The sequence below is a fragment of the Canis aureus genome, chromosome 6 (assembly GCF_053574225.1).
Source record: "Canis aureus isolate CA01 chromosome 6, VMU_Caureus_v.1.0, whole genome shotgun sequence".
Lineage (NCBI taxonomy): Eukaryota > Metazoa > Chordata > Mammalia > Carnivora > Canidae > Canis > Canis aureus.
In genome coordinates, this window is record NC_135616.1 from 51638040 (window position 1) to 51665946 (window position 27907).

Genomic DNA, 27907 nt, shown 5'->3' on the forward strand with positions numbered 1-27907 from the left:
CACGCACTTGAACAGCTTTCTTGGTTCTCTCGGCCCACACCTCCCTCCCCCACCCCCTGCCCAGCCACACGCTCCACCTGCCAGAAATACCCCTCCCTCCAGGGAACTGCATGCTTTCCACTTTCAACCTGCTGCCACAGCACCCTGCACCAAAGGGGCCTCAGAACAAAAGCCCAGCCCAGCACAGCCCAAAGGGACATCCTGTGCTCAAGTTACTCATTACTTGAGTTAGAGGAGGTCACCAAGCAGGAAGTGCATTGGAAAGCAAGGGAAAGGTGGCATAGACGGTAGGGAACTAGTCAAGGTGACCTTCTAAGAGAACTTGGGAGTCCTGGCAGGGGGTAGATATCAGAGGGGGAAGGCGGCAAAGTCATAGCAATAGCTCCAAGGTTAGACAAGGTCAAATGGAAAGAGCTAATTATAACTAAGCAACCTATTTAATAGCTTTTGCTATGCACCAGGCACTGTGCTTAGCATTTTCCCACATCTCCCATGTAATCCTTGCAACTATGTGTCACTCCAATTCTACAACCGAAGGGACAGCCCCAGAGAGGATAAGTGACTGGTCCAAGGTCACACAGCTAGCAAGTCCTGAAGCCCGGGAGGGTGAACGCAGGTCTGTCTTGCTCCTCACTGGGTTGCTCTTTGTGGTGATGTGGTCAGACGGTCTGAGTGGCCAGGCAGGTGGAGTCTCATTCTGGTTCTCACAGGGCTGAGATCGTGTTCTGTAGCCACACTAACAGGTTTGGGTGGAAATATAGAGGCTCCTCGGAAGTCTGGGAAAGGCCGCTTGAGAATGAGAGGCAGAGATGCTGCCTGGACCATGAAGGCACGACCCTCAGGACTTGTCAGAACCTGGGAAGAGTCTACATACAGGGGAGGGAGAAGGCGCAAAGCTGGTTTGAGGACAGAATATCCCCCAGAGGAGCACAATAGGTCAAGGACAACAGAGAAAGCTCATCCTTCCCAGAGACAGAACCAGTCTACTTGGCATTTACTACAGCCCTAGAAAGCTAAAGCAGGGCACTTCTTTTTAAAGGGAAAATTGGGCGGGGGGCTCTAATTAAAAATCTGTCACTGTGAGCCTCTCTCCACATACTTTGTTTTACCACATGCTTCTACTGGAGAAAGAGAGGAAGAGATGGGGCGAGGGGGGCGGGAGGTAAGCCTACGGGTGGGGGATGGGAAGGATGGGGTGGGGGGTATGCTTATTTTCCTTAACCCCCCCATCCCTTCCTGTGCCACCTTTCCCCTCACTCATCCCTTTTCACTGATTCTGCCCAAAGGCTTCCCTCCTTCTTTCTCGTAGTGAGCACTCCATAAACACATGCCCTTCCCAGTGATCTGTCCTGCTGGAAACTCCTCCATGAGGTACCTTCTACTGGGAGGGGGACCAGGGGTATCATATCTGCAGGTGCAGCCTGTTCCCGCAGATCTCCCACCAACTTGGGGATTTTCCAACACAAACACTGCAGGGGCAAGGCAGTGAGTGGCTTTCTTTGTCAACACACTGTTCTCAGGGTTGCCCTTGACAGAGCACTGCGTGTAGCAGTCCCTCTGGGGGCTGGGAGGGATAGGCAGCTGCTTCTCCTCCGAATTTCAGGGATTTTCAGGTTTTCACAGGTCTTGTAGGTGGGCCTTGAGAAGGGTTGGTGGGTAAGAGCTCATTCCATAGCAGCTGGAGCTTGTCCTTAGACCTCCAAGGTTGACCTTGGAGACAGAAAGGTGGTCCTGACAAGCATCCCGGTATTGGGTGACATGGGGCTGGAAGTCTCCTTTTCCAGGATGGGCTATGTTGCCCTCTGGGGATGGGGCTTCTCTGCAGTGACTGCAGAGGCACCCCTATGGATTTCTGCTGTGTCACCGATGCCCTGGCAGGGATGTGTGGAGCTGCTCATGGGTTCAGAGGAGACAGATGAAACCAAGGAGTCTGGCTTTTCAGCATCAGGGAATCAGGGATGGGAAGGGGGGACTGCCCCTCAGTGTCTTGCCCTTGGAGCCGGGTCTTCCTAAGTTCTTTTGGCCTCAGGGATTTCACAGCAGAACGAAGTGGCCGGTACTCCCAAGGGGGCAGGCATAAAAGCACGGCAGTGCGAATACTGGCCACCTACTGGGCACCGAGGAGAGTCTGCAGTGGTTGGGTCATGAGCAAATAGTGTCGTCCGGGTGCAGACTGGTGTGAACCCGCCATGAAGCGTGACTGGTTTCCGAGGGAAGACGCACCGGGGACAAGCAGTCGGCCTCCCGTCCCTTCGAACCCCGGGATCCGCCCTGGGTGGGTCTGGCGATTGTCCGGCTTGAGGCGGCTCAGGCCACCCACCAGAAGCGCAGCAGGCAGTCGGGAGCCAGGGCTGGCGGGCTGGGCTGGGCCGGGCCGGGCTGGAAGGAGAGGCACCGGCCGGAACTGCAACCGCAGCGGCGAGGAGCACGCGGGGGGCGGCAGGTGCAGGGGCGGAGAGGCGGGGCGGAGCTAGCCACAGTCCCCGACTCCCAGGCGTCCTCGAGTGACCTTCCCCCACCCTTCCAGGGCCTACGAGGGGTGGACCTGCGGCGGAGGGAGACCGGGAGCGTGCGGCGAGAGCGGGCGGGCGGGAGGGGCTGCATCAGGACAGCGGGACTGGGGTCCCCGGGCGTCTTGCGGGGCTCCCGGCGACGCAGGTGCGGCGCACCTCGCCAGGGAAGAGGAGGGCTTGCGTCCGCCCGCGAGCGAGGAGGGGGCTGCGCGGCGCCGCCTGCGCGCGCGGCGCCGTCCCCTCCTCCCCCGGCGCCCCCGCTCTCAGCCCGCCCCGCTCGCAGCCGCGGCTCCTTTGTGCCGGCCCCGCGCCCGCCCCTTCGGGCCCGAGGCCCCGCCCCCGCGCCCGCCCCTTCGGGCCCGAGGCCCCGCCCCCGCGCCCGCGATTGGCCAGTCGGGCGGCTGGTGGGCGGGGCCCCGGGCCGCCCCGGCGCGGTATATAGTAAAGGTAGGGCGCGCGCTCCCAGCCAATTTCTCGGCTCGCGGCGGGCGCGCGAGGGCTGGTCCGCGGTCCGTTTGTCCGTCCTTCTCTGTGACTCTCTCCTCCTGCCCCCTGCCTGTCTTGCAGAGGTCACGGGAGGCGGGGGCCGAGCCCGCGGCCCCAGTGGCAGCCGGAGCGGCAGCTGCGGCTCCGCCGAGCCCCCGAGCCCCCAAGGGCAAGCGGAGCGCGTGGCGGACCGAAGAGAGCCCGCGAGCGGCCGTGCGCCCTCCCATAGGTGCGGGGCTCGGAGCCGCCCCGCCGCGCGGCCCCGCCCCGCCCTCCGCCCTCCGCCCCCCGCCCCCGCCCCCGCCCCCGCCGCCTCCCCTCCCTCCCCGCGCTGCTGCCTCTGCCCCTCCGGCGCGCGTCTGGCACTCGGAGAGCCGCAGCGGCCGCGGCGGGTGCAGCCTGCGGAGAGCGGGGCGCGGGCCGCCGACCAGCAGCCGGGGAGGACGCGAGGGCGCGCGCCGCACTCACCCACCCTCAGCCCCCGCGGCAGCCGCTGACCCGCCACCATGGCCCGCGGAAAAGCCAAGGAGGAGGGCAGCTGGAAGAAATTCATCTGGAACTCGGAGAAGAAGGAGTTTTTGGGCAGGACCGGTGGCAGTTGGTGTAAGTACGGGGGCCGCGGCTCTCCACCCCCCCCGCCCCCCGGCGCCTCGTCTGTCCCGGGAGACGCATCCCTGCGCAGGCTCTGCGGACCGCCCAGGGCGGAGCGGGGTCGGGAGCGGGCGCTGCTCGGGTCGCCCCGGCCTGGGCTTGTCCCCCGCTTCGGAACGCGGAGCCCCCGGGATGGGCGCGAGAGCACGCCGGGCAGGGGGTCCTGTAGATTGCCAAGGTCCCCCCCCCCCCTCCCCGTGTTGGTAATTTGCAGTCCGTCCGAGCATCGCTGGAGCCCTTCCCTCCCGGGAACGGTCAGGCTCTGGGAGACTAGATCTGTTCCTCCCTGTAGTCATGGCCCCAGTCCTAAAAAATGAGATTTGAGGCAGCGAGAGGACCTCACAAAATAATAGGATCGGTTGCACGCGAGACTAGACCTTCCTAGTCTAAGTATGTACCTCAAAAGGCGCAGGTGGGAGGAGGGAGCAGAGCCCATCCACACTGCAGTATTTCTTAGCTATGCCCAGAGTTTCCCCAGTGACCCCCCTTGGAGTCATTACAACCGAGAAGTGGCCCAGGAGGCCCCGGAACGTGGTAAAGTCTGGGTGTTTTTCAATGTCTACACACACAGTTGCAGACTCAGTAGCTTGGGTTGATTACAGTGAAGGGTTAGGCTAAGAAATAAACGGCATAAAGGTAGATGCAGCTCACCTTTACAGGATTTGGGGCAGCCTGTTGCTTGGCTGGCTGGATTTTTTTTTTTTCCCCCTCATTGAAAATTAGATACCTTGTTTTCCCCCTCCCTTCACTGGAAGGGTGAGATTTTTTTTAAAGGTCATTTTGAAGGGCATAGTTGTAGGCAAATCTGTAAGAGTCGTGACTGCGGAAAGGAGAGAAGGGAACTCCCCCCTCCTGCATCACTGCCCCCTCCTTCTCCAATATCATCATCATCATCACCATCACCATCATCATCATCATCGTCAATACCACTAGCACCACCGTTGCCGCCATTGAGGGAGTCCTGGCTAGGGGCTGATGCAGTCAGTGCTCCTGATTGGGAGGATCTGTGGCCATCACAGGAGAATGAGTCAGGGAAATAGTGCTTGGCTGACATTTTGAATTGGAAGAAGCTAAAATATATGATTTTTGCAAAGAAAAAAAAATGCAGCCTGTAGTGGGTCTCTCTTGATTGAAAACTAAAGGGTTAATAATGCATCACACTTCAAGGTTAGTCAAGGTGAAACCGCCTTCCAAGGTATTACAGGCAAGGATAGGTATTCCTGAGCCATGTTAAATGTAAGTCTTTAAAGTGATGGCTTTTAGCTTGTGTTTTATATTTTATTTTATTCTGGGGAGACCGTGTTCTTCAGTGGGATTATTGCCATAGTTTCTCATGCATTAAGATAGCTCTCTGTCTCAACGTGGAAAGGAAAACCTGGAAGAACTCGGGGTGTGTGTAGGGTGGACAGCCCCTGGCCAGGGCGATTTAGCAACTCCTGGTAACTTGAGTGAGGCCTGGGGGGAGGGGGTGCGCTGCAGTATGGGCCCCCTTCTCCAGATACACTGGAGGCTCCAGCCCTGGTGGTCTGATCCCAGCCTTGCCATGGGCCAGGGGCTGCCTGGAAACCAGACATATTGTGAAATTTGCCCTCTAGTGTTTCCCCCCTCATAAAATAGATTTCTTTCCTCATTCCAATTCCGGAATAATATTTGCTTTAGAAGGTTAGGCAGTATAGGAAGACTTGTTTCTTAAGCTGGCGTTGAATGGGGGCAGCACTACCTCCTCCACATGTGAGAGAAAGCGGGTGCGTGTGAATTAATATTGGTGTCTCGATACCACATCCAGCAAGGTGCCAGGACCCTGATTTATGAATGCAGACATCAGGATTGGTGTGCTTGTCTCATCTTTGCTCCTCTTTTCCAAGGTACAGGTGCTGGTCTAAAAATTCAGTTTTTGCTTTGAGCTAATTTGTCTCCTCTTCTCTGGCAATATAAGGAATCGACAGACCCTCTCTTAGCAGAGGAAGTGATCGCAATTGCTATCTCCTATGGAGGAAATGCTACCTTTCCAGCACTGGGCCCAACATGGATGCCCTTGGGATGAGGGCAGGTTGCCCTTGGCTCAGTTTTGCTTATAGGTAGATTTTCACCAAGATGGACGCAGGAGCCTTGCCTGTCACCTGCTGGAGAAATGGCAGCATGCAAATCACCTGTGTTTCCACCTTTATATTAAGTTAAAACAGGCATTGGTAGGTTTTTATTATGTTTACCGCTGGGCTAGGATGCCAGTCTTTCCTTTTGCCTGTGACCCTTTGAAGGGTACTCTTCCCCCCCCCCCCCTTACTGGAAAACCTCTATATTATTTGTATTTTTTTTTTAAAGGAAGAAAAATTGCCTAAGAGTTAAAAATAAAAAAATGCCTCTGAAATTTACCCTCTGTGCACCCTGCATGTAGTGTTTGTCTAGCTCTTCTTTTTGAGCAGCCCCCAGTAACTGTTGGTGAGTCTGCCGCATAGATCCTGCCAGATGTTCATGCTCTTCTTAACCAGTTGACCTCACAGCTGTAACTGGGGAGATTTTGCTAAGTAACATCTTGAAGCAAAAGAGAAAAATCCCTTACTTCTGTTAGGGTATGGTGTCAGGCAGAAGGGAAAGGCTGTATCTTCTTCAGCGTAATCAGTGTGCTTGCAAAAGGACTGATTTTTCCATTGCTCTATTTGTATTTTCAATTATCACCTCAATTACATACCTTCTTAAGTTGTTAGAATTAGGTATCTGGAGTCCAAGGAATGAATATAAAAATGCTCCAATTGTTGGAAGAGCCAAGTGTGGTTAAGCTGAGAACACCAAGACAAGGTGGGGGGGGACCGCAAAAAAAGAGGTTACAACAGTTCCTTCCTGACTGTGTGATACCAACTCTTGCACCCCTTAGGAGCATTCGCTGGAAAAATTTTCCAGATCTCTTGACGTCACAGCCTTACCATTTGCCCACTGCTACTTGGATACAGAATGCAGCAGTTAACCCTTGTCCTGCTGGGAGGCAGTGATTGAGCTGGGCAGCTGTGCTTCAAGATTCTGCAGCCTTTCATGTTTCCTTATCTTTGGCGTGTGTCCTGGCCTTTTTCCTTCTTTTTTGGATAGGGGAGAAAAAGGATTATGATTAAGCATTTTGGTCCTACGTGCCTCTGACTGGTTTTACTAGCACTACAGCATGATTTCCCTGATTTCCCTGAACCCGGTATTTGCTGATTGGAAAGCTGGGCTTTTAAATTGCCTGCCAGAGGCAACCGGGCTACTTCCTGCCACTGTGCGCCCGCTCTGTCCCTCCATCCCTTCACTGTGCACCAATCTGCTTCCTTTCAATGATCTTTTTGTTCTGTACTCCCCCTCCCTCCCCACCCCCAGAACCCCAGCATTTTCTGCAGGAGATTTGGAGCTTCTTAAAGAAGTAACCTAAGGCTCCTTCGGGCAATCCTCTGTTTCAGACTTGCTAACCTTCCGGTTCACTTGCTCCTGTTCTTGCGTTCACAGGGAGTTGTTGGCTGGCACGGGGCCGCCAGCCGATGCCTAGTACAGCCTGTTACTATGCAGCTAATCAGGGAGATAATCCTCGTAAACCAGTAACTGATAGCCTCATTCCTGTCCGTGGGCTTCGTGGTGTTTAGCTTTTGGGGTTTTTGCTTTTGCAGCCAGCTCAACCTGCATCCTGCTACCCTTCTGGTGGTGGGAAAAAGAAAATACAGCTCCTCAAGCCAATCAGTATTCCAGGTCCAGTCAGAAGATGAAGTAAAAATACACTTGTCATTTTTACTATAGGATTTCCGTTTGTTTGCTCCTTTGTTTGGCGCCCCTGATGGAAAACACAGCGTGCTTGGTCCATAATACATGTCAGAGGTAGGGTGACAGCAAGGAGCAGAAGAGCTTCCTGGGGTTTCTCGGCATTTATTGCTCTGGCCCAGTGTAAAAACTTGCAGGCATTCGTGCGGGCATTCGAACATTTGGAGGAGCACTGGGGCTTGGATTGTAGTATTGAAATATCAGGGGATAAACAAGGCAAGAAACCTTACGTCTGTCTCAAAGGGAGTATACTGTCATATTGGAAATGCGTTGCGTAAGCACACAAACATGGCCTTAGATTTTGTTGGTGATCTTCACGAAATTTTAGGCAATAAAATTATTTCCTGTAAATAATCTTAGTTCTAGCCAAATGTTCCTCTTATCCTTACGTACCTTCGACACACACACACCATACTGGAGGGCCGTGGTCTCTGTTCTCACTCTGTTGTATAGGAGTGTGGTTCATGCTCTGGAGAGCATGTTGGAGAAGGAAGCTCTGAAGACAGGTCGGAGGGGAAGCAAGTGAGGAAGTCCCTTTGTCTCCGAGATTAGCCTTTCCTTCTGAGCATGTGACTCTCTCACAGCCTTCTGTTTCTGTCTGTGCTCCTTGTAGTTAAGATCCTTCTGTTCTACGTGATATTTTACGGCTGCTTGGCTGGGATCTTCATTGGGACCATTCAAGTGATGCTGCTCACCATCAGCGAATTCAAGCCCACATACCAGGACCGTGTGGCCCCACCAGGTAACTTGAATATGAATAAGTTCAGTTCTAACAGGGGTAAAATGGGTGTCACTTTTTCACCAAAATAAAAAATTTTCCTGAAAATTGTTTGTAATGCAGTATCAAACCAAGTGTTGTTTAATAGGAAAAAATGCAAACTGCTTACTGTTAGAGCCAAATCTCCTGCCCACATTGCAGACAGAGCTCCGAGGGTTGCAGATGTCTTAACATTACAGTTCTGCAGTGACGGTGAAGAGCCCTGGCCTCCCATACCCCCCAACCCCCAAGCCTACCAGCTGTGTGACTCCCCATGAGGCCATGGCTGCCTCAACCTCACTGCCTAGTGGGTTGATTAGTGGGGTCCTTACAAGTCTTTTCCAGCTCAGGCACATCTTTCACTTTCTCAAAGTGACTGTGACTCAGAAAAATCCTGTGAAAAACCACTTCAGCTCTCTTTTTTGAGAGATTAAGTTATTTTTAGGGCTGATGAGAAGCTCTGACATGGCCGATTACTCAAGGGAAAGGAGTGCCTTCTCCCACCTGCTGTTGACTTCGCCTGACTTAGTTTGACCTTGAACAACAGCATACTCTCTTCACTTCTCAATGTTTGTACCTGCTTATTTAGTAGGAGTCTTCTTTATCAGTTTTCTAGACCCATTTTGCAGTTTAAGTATCTCCTTTAGTTCTGAAAACTTGGATTAATGGGGAAGGGTCAGTATGGAAGGAAAAAAATGCCAGAAGAGTGCCCTGTTGTGATCCAGGGGCTATCACTGTTGAGTGACCTGTGCCTCGTGCACAGCTGTGCATGTCCATCCCAGTCACTAAACCCTAGGGAAAGCCCAGTGCCCTAAACACCCGATGCTGACGGAAGGACAAGACAGCGGGGCAACCACAGACCTGATCGTGCTCACTGACTCTTCTAAAAGTCATTGTCAAGAGGACCTAGAGACAGGAAAGTTTGCATAAGTTCCGGGTTCTTACATTATAAATGACCTTGAGGCTGCCGCTGGGGGTGGCGATGACGTGTCCCCTCTCCACTTTCCCTGGCGACAGTTTAGTAACAGCTGTATTTAGGTGACAATCTTGAGACAGTCTTCATGGCACTGAGCAGCTTTGATCATGGCACCGAGCAGCCTCAATCAAGTGTGGCTGCTTGTCTCAAACTTCTTGTGTCCTCCTCCTCACTCGGTGTGAAAGACTCGGAAGAAAATCTCCAGAACATGGAGGTGGCAAACATTGTTCACCAGCCTCAAGTCAAGACAGTCCTCCACTGTAAGAAAACCCTAGATATTGGCAGATAAGTTTAGATCTAGAGGATTTTTGGAAGTGGGAAAATAAACATGTAAGTATATAAAACAACTTTAACCTGCTTAATAATCCACAGTTTTCAGCACGTGTTTCCCAAAAGAGGTGGGTCTCTGAAAAGGTTGAAGCAGAAATTGTGGTGTGCAGAGAGCGACCTAGGATCTTAGGTACGCTGGCTTCTGTGACAGTGAAACACAAGGTGTCCTCTTTGTATCTTAATGTTAGTTGTCGTAGTTCATTTGTGTAGGTCTTTATTTTTCTCTTATTTATTTATTTTTTTTAGCCACTGAAAAGCTGTTCTTTAACCATGATGCTGCTTTAAAATAATTCTCAAAGCCGAAGGTGACCAAAGTGTCAAGCATTTGATTTCCTAGATTTAAAACAATGCTTCTTGTCTGTATAAACAGTGAGAAGTCAGCCTTTAATAAACGTAAAAATTGTCTTCGCGTTCTTTGCAGAAAGGGCAATTTCATTTTCAAAGAGAAAAGGCTAAAAAAAAACCAAGAAGACTGCAGAGCCACACCTTTTAAGCGGGGGCTTACCCGTGACCTTGCCCAGAAGATCTGGTGGAGGTGCTCAGCCTTCCCACCCCCTCTCCCGGCCTCCCTCCCCTTCGCTCCAGCCCCTTCCTAAAAGACACATTCTCAGTACCTATATTTAGTGTCCTCAGCAGTTGGACTGACCTGATAAACCGTCGCTTCTCCAGAGGAATGCTGGTGGCTCATTGTGGAAATATGCGTTCCTGTTCTTTGGCCTGAGTCACAGGAAAAGTGCCTCCTCAGCTCTCCCTCGTCCCCGTCCTGCTGCCTGGGTTCTTTGTCTTTGTGATATCTTTTTTCCCTCAGCCCCTTATCCACCACCTTGCAGAGCCCCCTCTGCTCTTGTCCTCCCAAGGGACAATGTGACTTTGATTGGATAACGATGGTGGCCTTGGAGCAGGGAGGGCAGGTGAGCAGAGCACTGGCTGCTAAGAAGTGCAGCCTGGAACTGTCCCTGGGTGCTCGGAGGGACCCTCGCTGCGCCCTCCTGGGTATCTGTCAGAGCAGAGCTCAAGAATTTGTGTTTGGGGTAGGCTGTTCTTTCGGCCTGCAGACTGAACATAGCTGGAAGAATGTCTCAGTGATTCTTCGGCTTCAACTTTGTATCTCCAAGTTTCCATTTTTGTGAAAGTGAAGGAGGGAAATTTGCAAATTTAAGTCAAATGAAGCTACTGAGTGTGAAAGGCGAGGTACATCATTTCAAGATTGAAAGACTTATTAAAGCTGTTGTTAGCTGAATTTGAGGCATGACAGACCCGGCCTGGCTGGTATTTGCCTTTTGCACACTAGGCACACCTTGTAACTAGATATCTTTTTCTTTTTCTTTTCCTTTTTTCTTTTCTTTTCTTTTCTTTTCTTTTCTTTTCTTTTCTTTTCTTTTCTTTTCTTTTCTTTTTTTTCTTTTCTTTTCCTTTTCTTCTTTCTTGATTTTATATATTTATTAGAGAGAGAGCATAAGCGTAGAGGGGAGCAGAGGGAGAAGGAGAAGCAGACTCCCTGGGGCTTGATCCCAGGACCCTGGCACCATGATCTGACCTGAAGGCAGACGTTTAACTGACTGAGACACTCAGGTGCCCCAAATCTCTCCTAATAACACGGGCAGAGGTACCCAAATTAAACAGTGGCAATTATACAGTACAGTTGGGTCTGTTTGCCTGTAATATTGGAGAAGCTGATAGGCTGAACATGAAAGTCTCAGAGAAAGGACTAAGTTACAGAATGGAAGTGAAATTTAAGAAAAAACAAAACAAAAAAAGGATAAGTGCAGTTCCTGGGCCTGAGTGATGGTGGCTGTCAGGGCCTGTGGTCCTTCTTAATGGAGTCGAATTACTCTGGGACAGTAGAACAGAGCCTCTCCCCGCTCCCCCCTCCGGCCCAGAGGGCACAGGGCCAGCACTTCAGCTATCATATAAGGTTGAAACATCAATTGTTATGTTTCTGGGTCAAGAGTGGTTGATGATAGGCCATTGGAGATTGCTTAACATAAATATGAAAGCAGCCCCGAGTTCACAAGCCGTTATATGTGTGTCTACTGTGAAGTTGACCTGAGAATGAAAAGCAGGAACTGTGCAGTTGGACACAGTCTTCACCATTCCATGCATTACTTAACCTCACTCTGCCACCATCCTCTCATCTGTAAAACGGGAATATTCCCCTGTGAGGATTTAATGAGATAATAGACGTGTGTAAAGTGAATAGTACCTGATAGTGGCAAACCTAACAGCATTAAACAAAGGGTAGCTATTAGCAGCCACTTTGGTTCTTCCGACTGGTATTAGCCGTTTCTTTTCCTGTACTGAGTTCAGTATCTCTAGACTGTGAGCTGTGGATGATGGAACAGGGATGCTTTGTACACTTAACATTTTTCACGGAGTGAATAGCATCTTGGCTTTATCACAGAAAGTGGGAGAAATTGGATTAGGAAACACGATTTAAGATTTTTTTTTTTAAGATTTATTTGAGAGAGGAGAGAGAGAGAGTGTGTGTGTGTTTGTGCACGCACGCCCACGTGCACACGTGAGTGGGGGAAGGAATGGGGAGGGAGAAGCAGACTCCCTGCTAAGCTGGGAGCGTGACGTGGGGCTCGATCCCAGGACTCCAGATCACAACCTGAGCAAACACAGACATTTAACTGACTGAGCTACCCAGGCACCCCAAGATTTTTTGAACTAAATATAAGTGACGCTGTGTCTGTCCCATAGTCCCTTCCTTTAAAATACCCACACTGGCTGGCTTAGCCCTGCCACCCCTTTCTCCCTGGGAGATCTTCTTCAGGAAGTCCCCAGCGGTAGCTGGCAGCATCTGTCCTCATCCTGTCCACCGTTGGATATGGAGAAGGACACTGCCTCACTGGGAGAGGACTGGGGGCACATGTGCCCACGCTCCCCAGCCCCAGTCCCCAGCTGGAGCCCGCACCCCTTGTTGCCTGCCCAGTGCTGTTGTGGGGGAGTGCCCTCTCCCAGGCTGCACCCCCCTGGCCCCCACTCCCTGAGCCACAGTGGAATGACACGAAGGTCACTGTCAGTCAGTGCAGCCAGTGGAGCTTCTCATCCCCCTTCATCCCCCTTCATCCTGGTGAGGAGGCATGAACGTGTGCTCTAGTTCTTCCTCTTTAGGTTTTGGATTGCTTTTAGTTTTGTTTTGCAGTAAAGATGGCACAGTGCTGGAAGAATTCCTATTAAAAGGTTCATGCTCTTGGGGTGCCTGGGTGCCTCAGTCAGTTGAGCGTCTGACTGTGGGTCTCAGCTCAGATCATGATGTCAGGGTCATTTCGTTGAATCCCCAGTTGGGCTCCATGCTCAGCGGGGAGTCTACTTGAAATTGTCTCTCTCCCTCTCTCTCTGCCCTGCCCTTCCCCTGCTCACTCACTTTCTATAAAATAAATAAATAAATCTTAAAAAAAAAAAAGATTCATATTCTTGGTGCCATGGTAACCAGATTCAAGGAGGGAGGTTAGGGTGGGCGTAGACCAGCACCAGTAGCAGTTTCAATTTCATCTTGACTGTAAAAGGGAAATATCTTGTCTTGCATTAGGGCACAATGCCTTATAGTTAAAATCTCAGTGTAATTAAGCAAAATTCTTGAGAAATCATTACATCAGTCTTAGTTGCTTATTTTCCCAAACTACCACACAGTCTCACTTAAATTTCAAAGGGAGACTTGGAAACATTTGGCCTCCTTCTATTTTGGAGGAATTGTTACTTCAGAGTGACATAGGATGGTTTCTTTTTTTCTTTGCTGTTTCCATTAGATTCCATTAATTTGTACTGTGTGAGCTGACATGGTAAATACTCAGCACTCCCCAGGCCAGGCTGCCTCTCACATTCTCCCTACTTCTCTCTTCTCATCCTCAGATGATCCTGCCAACTTATTCCTAGATTTTGTGGCTCTCCATGAGCTAGCATTGGTGGCTGTTGGGATTTCCAGAAGCTACTGACTTGTAGTTTGGTGAAGGGTTTAGGGTGGCGAGCTCCATGGGTTCTTGTTTTTCAGAGTGCCCCAGACTCACTGTTTGGCTCTAACAGCTCACCAACCCATGTTGCTAGTTCTTCATTTGTAAAGACCAAGATCAAACTAATAAGTTAGCTCTTGGGTACACAAGAAGCCTAATGATTAACTTAAAAATGTTCTTGGAGTCACAGAAAAATGAGTCTTACTCTGGGTGCTCATTTTAGGTAAGTGAGCAGAGCAGAGACCTGTGACAAATAGGACCCAGTAACAAATTCCATGAAGGGATAATGGGGAGAAAATGCTGAATCTGAAATTTGACGTCAAGCTTTTTTGCTGTGCACGCTCTGTTGTGGAAGATCTAGTGGAAAGAGTATCAGGCTCATGGCCTCCATTTGCTGTGGTGACATAGGATGGGGCTGGGCTGCCAGATGCCTGTAGCTGCAATTTTCTAGCAATCTCATGGCCAGAGGGCCCATCTGAGAGGGAAGTTGGGCAGATGGAGAATAGGGATGTATGTCTATTATCTAGTGGCTTCCAATCAGAAAAGTATATATTTTCCCACATATGTGTATGAATAGATATTATCAAATATATATGATATGGTGTCTTATTTCATTCAGGTTATATCGGTCATTTAGCAAACATTATGGTTTATGTCTAGACAAGTCAGATCTGTTATATATGTTTGTTCCTCAATTTGACCTTGAACAGAAAAGCTTAATTAATGTAAAAGAGTAGGGTTTGACTATGTGTTTATGTTTTTGTTGTTGTTTATATTTTTTCCCCATTATAAAAGTGGTATCTTTTATCAGGAACAAGCACAATTATGAGCCATACAAAGTATCAAAGATAGGACCCTATGAAATTACTTGTGCTTCCAACATAGATCCTTTGAACCGAATAATGCTGTCTCTGTTCACCTGAAAATGAATATAGAACTCTAGATCAAAGTCTGATGATGAAGCATAATTCCAAAAATGGAGCAAGGCCTTCAACCAAAATGTGGCATTTAGCACAGACAGGAGAAAAGATTTCCCTACTATACCAAGGATTGTTGAACATCCATATAGGCTGTAGAGAAAATCCAGCAATGCATCTTTCAAAGATCCTTCAAAGGGAGCACATTCTATGGTATCTGGAGGGTGGTGTTGTGATTTCACTGATCCCAGGTCACAGTCAAAAGCTGAGCCTCCAGCAGAAGGTGAGGCCAACTGCTATTTTCCAGAAAGCACAGAGGCACCTTTTTTCCTGTGCCCTCCCTATATTTTGTTAGATAAATAGATACTAATCTTGGAGAGGTAAAATAATTAAAAACAAAAACCCCGTTAAATATCTTAGTGGCACTTGAAGAGGGGGAAAACCCGTTAAATATCTTAGTGGCACTTGAAGGGGGGGGGAAATGTGTATCTGTGTAACATAGATGTGTATGAGTATATAAAATCATGCCCCCAATTTTTTTAAATTGGAAATTACCTTTCAACATGGATGGTACAGGAGATCCATGGTATGTCTGTACTGTGTGCATGGCTCCATTTGTGTTTCTTTGCCTTGTGCCCTCAGTAGTCATCGTGGGTCCCCTCCTGGAGGTCTCTATGGAAAATGATACCTATTTAGAGTATTTGGTCTGGTGACGTAGAGGGTGTATTAAATGACCGTTGGGGCAGCTGTGCTTTGGGATTCACTGGAGTAACTGTTACAAGGTTACAGTGGCCACCTTCTGGTTTAAATACTTCAAACACACAAGTAGATTGAGGAGTTACACCCTTGTTTCCAATTATAAACCTACTAAGTGAAAATCAGCCTTTCTTTTTTTTCCTTCCCTTCCTCTTGCTAGCTCCCCCTCCAGCTATGAACACATACTAAAGCCAAAAACTCAGTGTTTTCCTCATTTGTTTCTCAGGAGATGGGAGACCAAGGAAAGGCAAATGCAAGTATAAAAAACAACTACAAGGAGGTGTTTTTTGTTTCTGTTTAACTCCAAATCCTATGTAAAGATGACGTATTCATTAAAAAACTAAATACTAAAATTTCGTATATCCAAGTTACTCTTTCGATCCATTTAGGCGACTTCATGAAATAATGAGTGAAATGTAATTTAAGCAAATGGCCCTCTCAAGGCAAAGCTGTACAGGACTCAGCATGGTGAATGTCAGTTCAAGTTCAGAACACTGGCCAGGCAAAAGGTTCTGTTTCCTGGAATATAATTTGAGACCACAAACCAGTGATTGGGCCTTCTGCTATCTTTGGCCTCTGGGAGTTACCGCTGGAAACAAAGCTCATCCTTGTCTGAAGTTATGACTAATGGCTCCAAGGAGTGGGCAATGTAGAGAGGGACCAGCCGAAAGTATCCAGCCTAGTGTGAACACAGCTAATGAGGATGCCAGGCAGCAAGGTGGGGTGTGTATAGCCCTGGAGAGTGTCCTAGTTGCGGAACCCGTGCGGACGCAGAATAATAATGTTGCCAAATCTGATCCCATTCCTTTCTGGCTTTTCCCATTAGTCTGCTAATGTAAAGTAAATGATTTAGACACCAGGTCAAGGGTCTTTCATTTTCCTTTTGTGTGTATCTAATTGCTTTAGAGAAATTACTTTTGAAGAGAGGAATTTGCCTAATGGTTTGGAAAAGATCTCATCAGAGAACTCTCCTAATTGAGATGATCCAGAACAAAACAGGCAAGGGGTTTGATCTCTGAGAGTTTCCAGGAAGATAACTTCTCAGACCAGAAGGCTCTGGATGAAGAAAATCAGGGGCAGGGCTGGTGGGGGGTGGAGTGTGACCTCAGACCCGGGAAAGGAGAGCAGACATGTGCATGAAGGAGTCTGCCCAGTCTTGACGGTGGGTGGCTCCTGGGTCTGTATGTATATATGCACCTCCTCCACAGGTGAGGTCTTAGAGAGGAGCTGATTCCGAAACATGACCGAAACCCAAACCATGGATGCTGCTTCTCTGGAAGCAATCTTTAGATCAGAAGTTGGGTATCTTGAAGGTTGGTCACTAAGGCTTCTGGTAGTTACACCTTTAAGATCCTTCAGAGACTCCAGAGGGAAACTTCAGACAGTAAACCATGGCTGACCTATCTGGGCTCCCTTTCCCAAGGCTCTGTGTCACTTCAAATGGAAAGGACAGGGCAGTGACTTTGGCTCAAAGTCTAATCCAGCTCGGCACGTCATAGGATTCTAAGACCTTGTGCTTAACTGTCTATTTTACCTCTTGGTTTCTCAGTCCTACAGTTTCTGATGCTTCTCTGGGAAGAACACCTCACAATTTTCAGGCATCTTCAAGCTCCTTTCTCCCATATGGTAGCACACAGATTCCATGGCCTTAGATTGTGAGCCATACTTACTGAAGGATTTGGGCTCCTGCGTGGAAATTAGTGTGATTCCATTACTTGGTTTTCATTATTTCTTCTTTGCCCTGTCTAGAGAGATGTGAAACCAATTGTGTACAACTTTCCTGAGCCAGTGGTACCATTGTGTGTGTGATAGGAATGTCTACTATTTCTATAAGTTAGATTCTTAACCACAGGGGTTCTTGCTAATGGGAGTCCCTGGAGGTTGTCTCTGGGTGGCCGTGAACCTAGTTTTGGCCATAGTTCTCAGGCTTCTGAAAGATGCACTCACTAGCAGTGCCCTTCTCCTAGTAAGAGCTCAGCGCACCGTGTCAGGGTTGCTGATGAGGTCTTCCCCGCGTCACCTGGTCTCCTTTAATAGTGGAGAACTTGGACTCGGTAGCTCAAGGGAGTGAAGAACACTCTTCATCATGCCACCTCCTCTCCCTGCTGTCCTTTTTCCTCTGGACGAGTCTGAGAAGTATGTTACCCAGTTCAAGGAGATGGGACCTTGGTCCTTGCCTTGCCCCTGGGGAAGAGATTTCAGAAGGGGCCTGGAAAAGGTGTGACCAGGACCGCTGATGCCTGCCACTCACCTTGAGATTGAGGTCCTACCATGTTTACTCTTAACGTGACCTTCTAGGGTCACCTTCTTCTTTTAAACTCACTGGGTGAGACTCTCCAAATCTCACTTGGGCTTACTGACACTTTGTTAGTATTTGGTTTTTTGCCATGTCACTTGCTCTGAGGAGGGACTGTGGCTGGTGTGCTTGTCACTTACCCTGCTGATGTCCCCTAGGGCAGCTTCTTCCCCAACAGGGGAAGGTGAGGCGAGAGCACTCCTCACTCTCTGACAGTGGATCTCCTCCTCCTCGGCACCCTTCTCTCCACCCCCCCACCCCCCCATCTGTCTCCTGCCTTCTCTGCCCATAGCCTGGAAACGCCCTTTGCCCTGCACAGGGAGATGTTACAAGTTTGTTTGTTTCTTCTCCTGCTCCCGTTGCATGAAGTACCTGAGAGGTGTCAACAAACCTGCATGACAGATTTTGAAGGCATTTGCTTCTGACTTCTCTGGTTGCCGTGTGCAGGCTCTCCCGGTGGGCCCCGGGGTGTGAATGCCCATCAGGCTCCGTTCTCTGCTGGCTCCAGGGTTATCCAAAGAAACCCCCCGCCCCCCACATCCTGCTAACTTCTCTTAAAGCTCTGGCCCTGGGCCTGCCTCTGCGCTTCCGCAGGTCCAGGTGGGTTACCTTGACTTAAACGTCTAGTTTGTAAGTCAAACCAGGAATGTTCCTCCCTCTGGCCTTCTCTCATTTCAGTGGGCAGTCCCATTTTCCGTACTTTCTCAAGCATGAAATCCCAAATGGAAACTTCTACTCACCTTTGTTTTATTTTCTTTTGGCAGGTAACTGTCATTTTTATTTTATTGTCTCTGTGCTGTAAATGATCACAATGCCAATTTTTTGACTTATGTAGAAAAAGATTGTTGAGGGTATACTTAAATGGCTTTAGTTGTACAAACAGTTTTCTAGGGTTTGTGAACAAATTAAAAAACATTTTTAATTAGAGTAACCCTTATTTATTTTTAACTGATGATTTTTATAAGAGCAAATCCCATTACTTCCCCTTTCTTTGATTCCTCTCCATCATCATTGACAACTTTTTTCCCTTGGATTCCTTAAGTCCCACATGATCCTTACTGAGGTCATTCTTCGTATCACTTGTAAAGTCATTTGTCTAGGGAAGCCCCTCTGTCTGCTTCTAGACTGTCACGTTCCTTGTCTTCCTCCCTATTTTTTCCCTTCTTCTAGGGAACTGCAGGCATGGAAGAACTTGCCCATGAAGCTGCCTAAACTGGGCCTCCCTCATTATTTAGCCACTTTTGAAACTCCAAGCCATCCTTGGTCACTAGAAAAAATAACTGCCATTGGGCAGCCCCTACTAAAGTCTGTCCTCCAGCCTCACAGCTGGTGCCACCAAATAGTCACTTGTTCTCTTGTCATCACTCTAATTATGTCCTGGTCGTCATTGTATCTGCATCACTGTTGCCACTCTCAGCTTCTGACTCCCCAGAGCAGTGGTTTTCAAACCAAGAGTGCTTAAAAGGGATCCCTTTGAGCCTATTAGTTTTGAGATTCCCAAGTCCCATCAATAGAAGTTCTGCTTTTGTAGGTCTAGGTTGGAGCCCATGTGGCTGCAGGTTTAACTCGCCCCTTGGTGGAGGTGAAGGGGAGGGGGTGTTCTGAGGGGCCGTGGAGATGAGCCACCTGTGCCCAATGCAAAGAAGGTGGGTCTGGAGTGGGGACTAGAATAGGATTGTTAGATTTAGCAAGTAAAACACGGGACACCAAATTAAATTTGATCATCAGGTAAACCATGAATCAATTTTTATGGGGTATGTCCTAAATATTACACAGGACTTACCCTATAAAAACCTGATTCATGGTTTATCTGAAATTTAAATTTAACAGGCAACTTGCATCTTACCTGGCAATCCAGGACTAGAAAGCAGTTGATCTAGTCTCCACCCATCACCCCTATATAGTACCGTGTGGTGGTCAAGTATCTGTCGAAATCTTGTGATGGCAGAGGCTTTTGAAAATTTAAAGAATCTAAAATGTTGGTTAAACAGTGAAAATCCAGGCTGGTCATACTTTGAATTTTATACTGGCTGGCACCTGACTTGCTTTTGGAATGGAAGGCAGGAATGGTTAACTACATAAATCCCAATTCATCCAGTTTGGGTTAAAGATCCAAAAAAGTATCTCTGTTGAATCATCTTGAGTGTTGTAGAGTTTAGAATGGTCATCATTTCATTACAAAAAGGAGTATAAAAGGCCTCTGTGCCCAGAGGCTTACACATAGCTAGAGAAAGGAAAGCCACCTACATGAAATGCTCGCTAGCTATGCATGTGTGTTTGTTTTTTTAATATGAGCCTGTGGAAGTAGTGGAAAGATAACAGGCTTTGGAGTGAGGCATACATAGGTTGAAATTCTGGTTCCACTACTTCCTCTGTGACCTTGGGCCAAGCACTTAACCTTTCTGTGCAAGAACTGTTTTCATTCATAAAATGGAGATAATGCCTATGGTGAAGTGTTGCTGGGCAAATAAAATGATATATGATAGTAAGACAGCATCATTGACTTAGGTGCTTGATCTAAATGCCAGGGAAGTGATCTCACAAGAGAGACAGGAGTTTAACCCATTCTTTTTAGTAGGTGGGGTTAGTGAAGCGTGTTTGTACCGGGAGAGCCTGCTTTGAATGATCTTGGTTGACTACCCTCCCACTAATGATTTTCTGTGTTTTTGTTTCTATCCGGTTTAGGATTAACACAGATTCCTCAGATCCAAAAGACTGAAATTTCCTTTCGCCCTAACGATCCCAAGAGCTATGAGGAATATGTGCGCAACATAGTCAGGTTCCTGGAGAAGTACAAAGATTCAGCCCAGAAGGATGAAATGATTTTTGAAGATTGTGGCAGTAAGTAGACTCATTTTGAGTGTTCGTGGCTGGTTAATTCTTATTTCCCATTCCTATCTGTTATTTAATGATTGAAAAATGCTATTGTAATAATTTATTGAAGTCTGGCCATTTTGAGAGGACTGTTTTATTTTTTTAAAGCAAAAAGACTTTATGATTTAGGCTAGGATGTGGAAGAAACAAAGTAGCCTCAAGTATTATGAGTATCTGCATTTGAAAAGTGTCTTACTCTCAGTCATCCCTAGACACCTTTGCTTTTTCACCATTCACACTCAAAGACCATACCTATAGTTATGGTTCCCTTACATCCATTGATTTTTGAGAAGCACAGCTGTTTATATTTCCAGATTTCTGCCAACCCCCACCCCCGTGCCCCATTCTCCCCGTGGAAGAGGGTAGAAGGCCTTTTCTTGCATTAGGATGGCTCTTTGGCATTATTAGCTCTAACTATACTGATATGGATAAAGGGTGATCTCTGATCAAAATGGAAACCTTCTAGACACTGGTGGAAATGGATAGTAAATATGTCTCTGGCAGCTCAGCATTTGGATCAAGAATGGTGAAGGAAGGGTGGCTCTTGGATTCATTGAGCCACTGACGGGGGCGCACATCTTCCTCCTTGCTACCTTGCTTCCTCCTTGTGGGGACTGAGCTGTCCAGCCATGTTTGTAGATCTACTTAAATAAGATCTCTGAGTTCCTACCAGTCCCTTGGACTCTGTTCAAGCAGTAACCAATATTAGCTCTTCATGTGGCAGTTTGCTTGATCATAATATAGGGTGAATTGCCATTTCAAGTCATTCTGAAAAGAGTAATTTGAAAGAAACATTATCACTAGATGTCTCTCATTAGGATGTCAGTGAGGTTTTCATCTTTGCAGTGATTAAAAAGGCCTGTATGGAAGATCATTAGGGTGAATCACTTCCCTGGAGATGGACTGAATGGAGGCCCTTTACCATTTGAAGGGAAAATAGTTATTTTGTGACCTTAGAAATATGTATAAATTATGGTATTTGCCTCAATCTCCTGCAGGGTGCTTTGTATTAATCTTTCTCTGGCTTTGTTAGGAGGTATGAATCAAAAATACTACAATACAATTTTTTTCAGTTGAACAAATGCTTATAAGAAGTCATAGCTTGAAAAGGCAAAAATTCAAACAATTTTTAAACCTTGAACAGTGTCTGAAAAGGAAGAAAGTAACTCTGTCTTTACTGTTGAGCATGCTAATTAGTGGCAGAGACAGTGGCCTAGCAATGGTCAGGCAATTGTTACCAAAAATTATTGTTCTGAAAATTATTGACGAATCTTTTAATTTGTGTTCCAATTGTAATGTCCTTGCTAATGAGCTCAGCTGTGACCTGTGTCAATGAGGCTGCTCATGACAGGCGATCAGGTTTCCTCTCAGCCTCCTAAATAGCTGAGTCATCCATTATTTAAGGGAAGAGAAATATTGCCACAGACTAAAACATCATGTGTCGATCATCAAGTATGATGAAGCCCCGGTGTGGGATCATAGACCAGCTCCTGCTTTGGGTAAAATACCTTTTTAATGTCAGTAAGGGGACCAAAGATGGTTTGCTGGAGATGTTTGCTTAATTCAGACTGTGCACTAAGTGCAGATCAGCACTGGCTTAGCATGGGGCACAGGGACGAGGGACGGGTCCCCCTCCTGTCCCGGTGGTGCTCAGGGAATCACTGGTACAATGTGAAAATGGTGTCTGCATTCTCAGATATGCCCAGCGAAATCAAAGAACGAGGAGAATTTAACAATGAACGAGGAGAGCGGAAAGTCTGCAGGTTCAAGCTTGAGTGGTTGGGCAATTGCTCCGGAATCAACGATGAGACTTATGGCTACAGAGACGGCAAACCGTGTGTCCTAATAAAGCTCAACCGAGTTCTGGGCTTCAAACCTAAGGCAAGTCAAGGTTTTAAATCCTAGGATCAAAAAAGGCCATTCTCATTTGGGGGAAAGTAGCTAATCAGTGTGAGGAGAGCATGTGAAGAAGTTTTAAATTATACTCAGTGGCAACCTCGACATCGAAAACTTCTGTATCCACCTCGAGATCCTGGAAGTTAGGTCATTTATCTCTTTTTCTAAAGTTAGAGAAGTTCTGGGGGCAGAGCCACATTCTGGAGTAAATCCGGCGGCTCTGTTCTTACCACTTCTATAACATCATTCTATAACATAAACTCTGGAAATAAAAATAGAAAAAGACATTTTTTTCAGTTTAAAAACTGCATGTACAATGTCATTGTGGTTTTGGTACTCTTGGAGTACGAGTATTTTTCAAAAATTATCCAGTAATCTGAAAAAACAGGTATTTGTTTTGTACTGTATGACAGCTTCATTGCATAGCGAGAAGCTGAGCACCATTTAGGTTGAACTCTGATAACCGTGGGGTTGGCTTGAGGTAGCATTACAGCCAAGAGTGTGGGTAAACATCGCTCGAGGTCACTGAACCATGGCAGATTGCCGTCGCTCGCTGTCTACTGAGACGAGAGGAATTGTGCATTGTGCATACCCCTGCTTTCATAAAACTGGCTATTCCATTTTCTCCTCCAGGTGGTGGGATATAGGGCTGTCGTTTTCCCTGAAGTAAGGCTTCTGCAGCACGGCTCTCTGGGTCGCCCTTGCAGACGTAGCCGTTACGAGTGGAGTTTCCAATCCCGATAGGAATTGACTGCACAGTCAGCTGGGTTATATGAACAAACTTAACTCACTTTTGGAATCTGGCTCTTGTTCATCATTAATTTTCTGCTGACGCTATAAATTTGTTTCCAGAATGCTTGTTACCCAGGAGTCTATGTAAAACAGAAAATCGATGTAGGGATGAAAAGTTCTAACTTAACTGAAGGGGATACATCAGAACTCCTCTGCTGCCACCCGACGCAGAAGTGGATGGATGTGCAGGCTGGCTGGTGGCCTTGCTGGCCGACATCGTGACGGCCCCCCTACAGCCCCCACAACGTACCTCTCTCTCTGTAGGATTTTAATCTTTTTTCCTCAGAAGTTAGGATTTAAGGGAAGAGAGATGGTGAGAACCACCATATCACACTTAGAGTTGATACTCATACTGTAGGGAGCTCTCCACCTAGATAAATCAGCTGTTTAGCCATGAAAGGGATTGGTGTGGGTGGTCCGAAGGAAGAGGAGTCCTAACCTCTGCTCTCTGAATCCCTCACTTTTGATGATACCTCTTCACAGATATTGATTGATATTCGTACCCCAGTCCCCGGTGGTCCGTACAGCCTGTTGGGATTCCCATCTCTTCCCACGGCTGTAGAGGTGCCTGCTGAGCGATGAGTTCATCTACTCTTTCTTTTCTTTTTCCTCTTTTGTCTTTCATCTCCACTTGGTTATCCGGTGTCACTGTCTAATTCATTACCTTACCCTCAATTCCGCCCCCTAGTTGTGTTCTGTGAATGATTTTTGTCAGAGGTTGTGCTACTCTAGCATCTCATCGATGTGTCTGTTTCTTCACCCTCTGAAGATAGATTCTGGCAACTTCTTTATCGATAGGCATTTTCTCTCTGTATCTTTATGGAGATAAATCTGTTGCTGGCAGAAAGTTCCGAGAGAGTCAGATCTAGATGATCATTTTCTTGTATTCTAAAACAGCATCAAAAATATTAGTTCTTTACCAGTACCGAGAAATTTGATCTGACTTCGATTAGACTCTGTGTGAGTTACAGCTCATGTCAAGCCTAACATGCTTTGCTGATCTGAGTAAGCAAGTGAGTAGCTGTACTTCCGGGGGAAAGGGGATCAAATCCTCTTCTGGGGAGGATTTGAGCCAGGGCTGCAGGACGGAACGCTCTAGATATTTCACCACAACAGTAATTTTCAGAGTGTACTCTGGGTCCCTTCAGTGGACTCACCCTTTCATTTAGGGCACTTGTTACCTTTACCTGTTTTACATATTGGACTTCCTTAGCAGAATTGGAAATGCTCCTTACCTGGGAGAGCCTCTACTGGACATCCAGAGGGGGGATAAAGCCTACTTTAAAGAAGTCCTGCTTGAGGGAAAAGGATGGCATTATTTATTCATGGAGGAAAGCCCAGGTTTTGTAAAACAGCAATGTCGAACTAGCTTTTCCATCTAATTACTAGAATATTAGATGAGGACTATAAATACTGGGTCTGCTTTTATTTTTCAGTGTCCTAGAGGGAAGCTTATTATAAAGGGGTCACCACTATAAGTTCCCTGAAGTGTTGGGCTATATCACCATTTACATGTAGCCTCACAGAACTTGGCATTTATTTCTGTTTCACCAGAGTCACGGCGTGGATTGGTTAGGCGAGCCATTCATTCAGTTTTCCTCTAGTGTTTTGTTACTTCAGTTGATTTTCTGTGACCTATGTGCACTTATTTGTGCTATAAAATTAGCTTCATTTTTCAGCAATTTAGAAAATTATTTACAAACTTACTGACCACTGTGGGCTCTTATTTTTAGCCTCCCAAGAATGAGTCCCTGGAGGCTTACCCAGTGATGAAATACAGTCCTTACGTCCTGCCGGTTCAGTGCACTGGCAAGGTAAGGAGATGCTTCTTACTGAGGGGGTGGGGAAGACAGCCGGAGAAGGGGGGTGGGGGGGGGAAGCAGGTACGGGTGTGGTTGTTTTCAGTTAGAGGTAAAAACTTTGATATGGGAAAAAAACGTGGCTTCCAGGCAGTAGTCTCCATTGAGCTATAGCTTGTACAGGGTTTGAACATCTTAAGAGAAAGCTGTAACAAGGCTAAAACCATATGTCAGTTTCTCCACCAGAACAAGAAACTGAATTATTTGAATTTAATTAGCAGGAATATTGGTTTATAAGATGAGAGGTGAACTCTAGCCCACATAGTGTGCTAAAACATTGAAGGCCAGCTTTTTTTTTTTTTTTTTTTTTTTACAATTTCACGTTAAAAACTGTTTTTGGCTTTTCTTTAAAAAGTGAAAATAAAAAAATAAGAAATGGTGAAAGATAAGGTAATAGTACATTTTCCCTTTAGATCTAAAAATGATTCCTAATGGATTATTCACAGAGAGGGCAAAATAAAGAAAGGTAATCTCTAAACAGTACTATTTTATGCAGGCACCAGGAAATGGATGCAAGAAAATGAGAGGCAAATAGACCTTTGGGAAGACTGTCACAGTATCACCCCCTGGGCCACCACCAGTGGATTTCTGACTTTCAGTGGCAGGTCCCTTTCTAGGTGTTGGCTTTGGAGGAATACTTGGTTGGCCTTTGCTGTGGTTCCTTTATTTGTATAATGAGAACAGTCTCTCTTTTTTTTTTTTTTTTTAAATGTTTATTTATGAGAGACACACAGAGAGAGGCACAGATAGATATATGTGGAAGAAGAAGCAGGTTCCCTGTGGGGAGCCTGATGCAGGGCTCAATCCCAGGACCCTGGGATCATGACCTGAGCCAAAAGCAGATGCTCAACCACTGAGCCATCCAGCTGACCTGAGTAGCCTCCTTTTCTGACCACTGCTTGTGACTGCTGGGGATGACGACCGAGGGTGTACCCTTTGCTCTTGTGTCAGACACTACAGCGAGGTCCTCCAGCAGCTTCTGTGGGGACTCTGAGCAAGTCGGGGGTTGGCTGGCCTCCCTGCAGCAGCAGGTTCCAGACCGCTCTGTGGGCTTGAGGTCCTTGTTTGAGGCTATGAAGGGTGACTCAGGCTGTGAGCTGTTAAAAAATCTCCTTTTCCCTCTGATTTTTAGCGAGACGAAGACAAGGATAGAGTTGGGAACGTGGAGTATTTTGGCCTGGGCGGCTACCCGGGCTTTCCTCTGCAATATTACCCCTACTACGGCAAGTTGCTCCAGCCCAAGTATCTGCAGCCCCTGCTCGCCGTGCAGTTCACCAACCTCACCATGGACACTGAAATTCGCATCGAGTGTAAGGCTTACGGGGAGAACATTGGTTACAGTGAGAAAGACCGTTTTCAGGGACGCTTTGATGTAAAAATTGAAGTTAAGAGCTGATCACAAGCACAAATCTTTCCCACTAGCCATTTAAAAAAAGTTAAAAAAAAGATACAAAAAACAAAAACCTACTAGTCTTGAATAAACTGTCATACGTATGGGACCTACACTTAATCTATATGCTTTACACTAGCTTTCTGCATTTAATAGGTTAGAATGTAAATTTAAAGTGTAGCAATAGCAACAAAATATTTATTCTACTGTAAATGACAAAAGAAAATAAAAATTGAGCCTTGGGACGTGCCCATTTTTACTGTAAATTATGATTCCATAACTGACCCGTAGTAAGCAGTGTTTCTGGCCCCTAAGTATTGCTGCCTTGTGTATTTGATTTAGTGTACAGTACTATAGGTGCACAACTCTGGTCATTTTTCAAGCCATGTTTTATCGTATCTGTTTTCTACTTTATGTGAGCAAGGTTTGCTGTCCAAGGTGTAAATATTCAATGGGAATAAAACTGGCATGGTACTTTTTTTTTTTTTTGTTTTTGGTTTGGCTCTTTCAAGAATAATGGCCCATCAATGAGCGTTTTTAACACACTCCATAGTCTTTTCCTGTGGTGTTAGGTCTTTACTCTTTTTTTTTTTTTTTTTTTTCCTGGGGCTGTGGGTGGGGGTGGGCTGTCATGGGGGAACTGCCCTTTAAATTTTAAGTGACACTACAGAAAAACACAAAACGGTGATGGGTTGTGTTGTGCTTTGTATTGAATGCCGTCTTGACATCTCTTCCCTTGTCCTCTGGTACGTTCTGAAGCTGTGTATGAGATCTGGATCGCCTGTCACTTGGGCTGGTGACAGGCCTAATTCATTTGCTTTGTACATTTTCTTTTACTTTCCTTTTTTCCTTTCTCTGGAGGCATCACATGCTGGTGCTGTGTCTTTATGAATGTTTTAACCATTTTCATGGTGGAAGAATTTTATATTTATGCAGTTGTACAATTTTATTTTTTTCTGCAAGAAAAAGTGTAATGTATGAAATAAACCAAAGTCACTTGTTTGAAAATAAATCTTTATTTTGGACTTTATAAAAAGCAATGCAGTACCCCATAGACTGGTGTTAAATGTTGTCTACAGTGCAAAATCCATGTTCTAACATATATAATAATTGCCAGGAGTACAGTGCTCTTGTTGATCTTGTATTCAGTCAGGTTAAAACCATGGACAATAAAAGAATGAACACATCCTCATGTGCGTGATTCACTCTCGTCTGAATGCCGCAGCTTGTGACTTCTTTGCTTTCTGTACTGCTAGTTATCCAAGATCTTGAAGAAATACTGAACCTGAAAACAAACACAAGAATTGAGTTCATTAGTTCACATGGAAATTCAGTCTTTTCTACCCAACAGAGGCCAGGAGCTGAGACTGGACTCTAGACATGAGACATACCTCTCCCAATGAGACCGCAGCTAGGCTCATTGGAGGCAGAGGCTCAATGAGGTTTTAGTTCAGAGTTGAAGGTTAAAAGTATTTTGTGGTGGTGACGTCTCTTAGTTCAGAAAACATTAATTTTTGGTTCCTGCTAGTGCTTCACTAGGTTTGTCTGTTTAAAAAAAAGTCTTTAGTTCAGTTAAAAAGTGAGGTTAGGTTTGAGGTTCATACAGGAAGGTTCTGCGTATTTAGCTGTATTTAAAAATCAGCCTTCGTGGGAAGTAAGACAAAAAATGAGCTTTCTGAAAAAC

General features: G+C 46.7%; 2 protein-coding genes across 5 annotated transcripts in view; one reads left to right on the forward strand and one right to left on the reverse strand.

Moving 5' to 3' along the window:
- The first annotated feature begins 3367 nt into the window (after positions 1 to 3367).
- On the forward strand, positions 3368 to 27409 carry ATP1B1 (ATPase Na+/K+ transporting subunit beta 1). The gene is made up of 6 exons (XM_077901586.1): positions 3368 to 3602; positions 8041 to 8169; positions 20098 to 20253; positions 21983 to 22167; positions 24708 to 24788; positions 25966 to 27409. Exons 1-6 carry the CDS (start codon positions 3506 to 3508, stop codon positions 26227 to 26229), a joined length of 912 nt encoding a protein of 303 aa, XP_077757712.1. The 5' UTR covers positions 3368 to 3505; the 3' UTR covers positions 26230 to 27409.
- NME7 (NME/NM23 family member 7) overlaps positions 26598 to 27907 on the reverse strand; it is a 262104-nt gene continuing 260794 nt past the window's right edge. For all 4 annotated transcript variants that reach the window (XR_013381904.1, XR_013381906.1, XR_013381905.1 and 1 more), the window contains one exon: positions 26598 to 27508. Coding sequence is in view for 1 of the 4 variants with exons in the window: in XM_077901583.1 (XP_077757709.1) it covers positions 27476 to 27508 (33 nt within the window). In the remaining 3 variants the exon portion in view is untranslated. The remainder of the gene's footprint in view (positions 27509 to 27907) is intronic.

Bases quoted from the DNA above. Each gene is read 5' to 3' on its own strand.
- ATP1B1 (XM_077901586.1), top strand. From the start codon at position 3,506: ATGGCCCGCGGAAAAGCCAAGGAGGAGGGCAGCTGGAAGAAATTCATC. The intron at 20,254-21,982 runs GTAAGTAGACTC...CTGCATTCTCAG, and splicing joins GATTTTTGAAGATTGTGGCA to ATATGCCCAGCGAAATCAAA. The intron at 22,168-24,707 runs GCAAGTCAAGGT...TCTTATTTTTAG, and splicing joins TTCTGGGCTTCAAACCTAAG to CCTCCCAAGAATGAGTCCCT.